General features: G+C 39.2%; 1 protein-coding gene across 1 annotated transcript in view; it reads left to right on the top strand.

Annotated features, from left to right (window-relative positions):
• Nucleotides 1–2,611, top strand: part of pikfyve (phosphoinositide kinase, FYVE finger containing) — a 37,964-nt gene that overhangs the window by 30,851 nt on the left and 4,502 nt on the right. Inside the window, exons 36-37 of the mRNA XM_015395029.1 lie at nucleotides 1,251–1,342; nucleotides 1,439–1,498. Of these exons, the coding sequence (XP_015250515.1) occupies nucleotides 1,251–1,342; nucleotides 1,439–1,498 (152 nt within the window). The remainder of the gene's footprint in view (nucleotides 1–1,250; nucleotides 1,343–1,438; nucleotides 1,499–2,611) is intronic.

Raw genomic sequence — 2,611 nt, 5'->3', positions numbered from 1 at the left:
CTTGGATAATAGCGCGTTGTGACAAACACCAGATACAGATCAACAGCCGATACCGCACCGTGACGTCACAACCAGTAGGTGGCAGTAGTGTTCTTTGACAAACATGGATGCCTCCAGTAAAGCACATTCACAGGAAAATTACTCTGAATTGTAATATGTAATAATTTCATATTTAAAGTACTTTCAGAAGTTTGAATTCTGAATATGACCAAACTTTTCCTTTAAAGTAAGATAATTTGATTAAATTCACCTGAAATTAGACAATGCAATGATTTGGTCTTATTTTAACCCTTTAAAGCCCGATCCAAGAATAAAACAAACAGAAAATAATTTTTTTTTGGTTTAAGGTCCTTATTTGCCCTTTTAACAAAATATGTAAAAAGAAAAAACAGAAATACATTTTTGATATTATAATAATTTATTACTATGCGATAAGTCAAGATATTTTTTTTATGTAGTCTTCTACTGGCTGTTATCAGGTATATCTGATTGTGTACAATAGGATTTTGAGCAAAGTTTTTACCATTAAATTATGCAAAAGGTGTCGAATGCAAAACATTTCAGAAACCGTATGTATCAAATACGATACATTTGGCATTATAGGGTTAAATGTAAATTATATTGTTTCATTTTCAAAGTGTCTCACTTCCCTCCTCAATTCAACATGTGGAGATAGGAAGCTGGGACAGAGGCATTTTATTGACATTAAATTTATTTAACGTCCTCAAATGGAGAGATAGGGCCCTGACTGAGACAGCATTAGCACAAACATTTATACCTTACAAAAATCCCAACACACACTCCCCCCAGGGGAACCAACCCACCCCGCTGCATAAAGAACTTTCTCACACTTCGAAAAACGAGGAAAAACAACTTGAGTTCATCGAGGCCGTTCCCTGTTAGGTTAATATATCTTTAACTGGCCGGACAGATCTCCTAATAACAGCATTCCTCCCCTTCATGCCATGAAGGAAGCTGTGTGACTCATTCTTATCTCTCATGACCTCCGTTTGGAGCCTGTGAGGGTAAGAACAGACGCATCTCAACATTTTGAGATGCGTCTGTATTTTCCACAAAGAGAAAATACAATTATTTTAGGAAAAACGGACTTATTTAGATTTCATTTATTTGCAGCATCTTTGAACAAAAAGACAATAAATCCCATGAAAAGGTTTAAACTGTATCATTACTCCAATGCAGCTTCTAGGAAAGTATTTTCTGTAATCTTTTCTTCCTCTGGGTGTCTGCAGTGCGGAGAGTCGGGTGAGGAGCAGCCCTGCGAGGCCCAGCGATTCTCTTTCATCTCAGCAGAGTCGCAGCAGCACCGACGGCGAGCCTCTCAGTACGGACTCACCAGTTCCCACCTTAAACTAAATCCCAAACGGCTTTCAATGCAGACCGACGATGTAAAGTGGTTTGAACTTTTGTTCCATTTCAGAGGACGCTGATTCAGCAGATAAGCAGAAGAAACAGACCGTAAATCCGCACATCGAGCTCCGTAAGTCTGCGTCCGCTGAGATTCCTGTCAATCATTTTCTCTGCTTAAGTAGAAACATTTTTGAGGATGAAAATTCAAACATTGTAAACAGAATCAAATATCAAGCTGCATCTTTTAGAACAGGCCTGGATTATAAGCGAGNCAGAAGAAACAGACCGTAAATCCGCACATCGAGCTCCGTAAGTCTGCGTCGGCTGAGATTCCTGTCAATCATTTTCTCTGCTGAAGTAGAAACATCTTTGAGGATGAAAATTCAAACATTGTAAACAGAATCAAATATCAAGCTGCATCTTTTAGAACAGGCCTGGATTATAAGCGAGCACATTGGGTTTTTTGAAAAAATGAAAAAACATTTATAGTAAAACGAAGAGGTATAAAGTAGATTTTTAAAATCCTGCTATAAGAGATGCAGCTTGATATTTAAGTTGCAACCAGTGGGGTTTGTACCTCAGGCACGGCTAATGTTAAACCGACCACTTTAGTTTTATTTGTTCTGCATTCTCTCCATTTCCAGTTGTATTTGCTCCTTAGGTCTTCGAATGCTGGTGGATCTGTTCCATCACTGTTTTGAGAATATGCAAAAAAAACTTGTCCCACTCTGTTCAGCCATTTCTTAAAAATTGCTGATGTATTCAGGGATAGGGCTGCTGCTCCCTGCTGTGGCGGCATACTCCTCTCCGAGAGCAATGATGCAAAACACGCGGTCAGCAGCAGACTCTGATTTCCATCTTTATAGAAGATGCTGCTGGGATCAGAAACCCATAAAACTGTTTTAAGTGAGCCATGTGTATGTAGGATATCGAGGATTTTCGTTATCTGAAGTATTAGTTACGCCTGAGATCAAAACAGTGGGTGCTATATTGATACCTGTTTGCGCAACAAAATCCATATTTAATCAGGAGATTATTCACACTGTTTTACTCCTGGCTAGCTCGCCACTTGTGTTGTAAAGAAAATAGAAAAATTCAAGAGTTTGTTTGGCTGTGACTCCATCCTGGAGAGAAATATCAGCTGTGCTGCTGCCATCAACACCTTCGTTTATACGTGTTGGAGATCGGCCTGTTTTCCAGTGTATTCCTGTTTCTCTGACCGTGACTAACTGGATGTGCTCTC

The sequence above is a fragment of the Cyprinodon variegatus genome, unplaced genomic scaffold, assembly GCF_000732505.1.
Source record: "Cyprinodon variegatus isolate N-32 unplaced genomic scaffold, C_variegatus-1.0 Scaffold720, whole genome shotgun sequence".
Taxonomy (NCBI): Eukaryota; Metazoa; Chordata; class Actinopteri; order Cyprinodontiformes; family Cyprinodontidae; genus Cyprinodon; species Cyprinodon variegatus.
The sequence above is the reverse complement of the archived record's forward strand: the minus strand, read 5'-3'. Positions and strand labels throughout refer to the sequence as shown.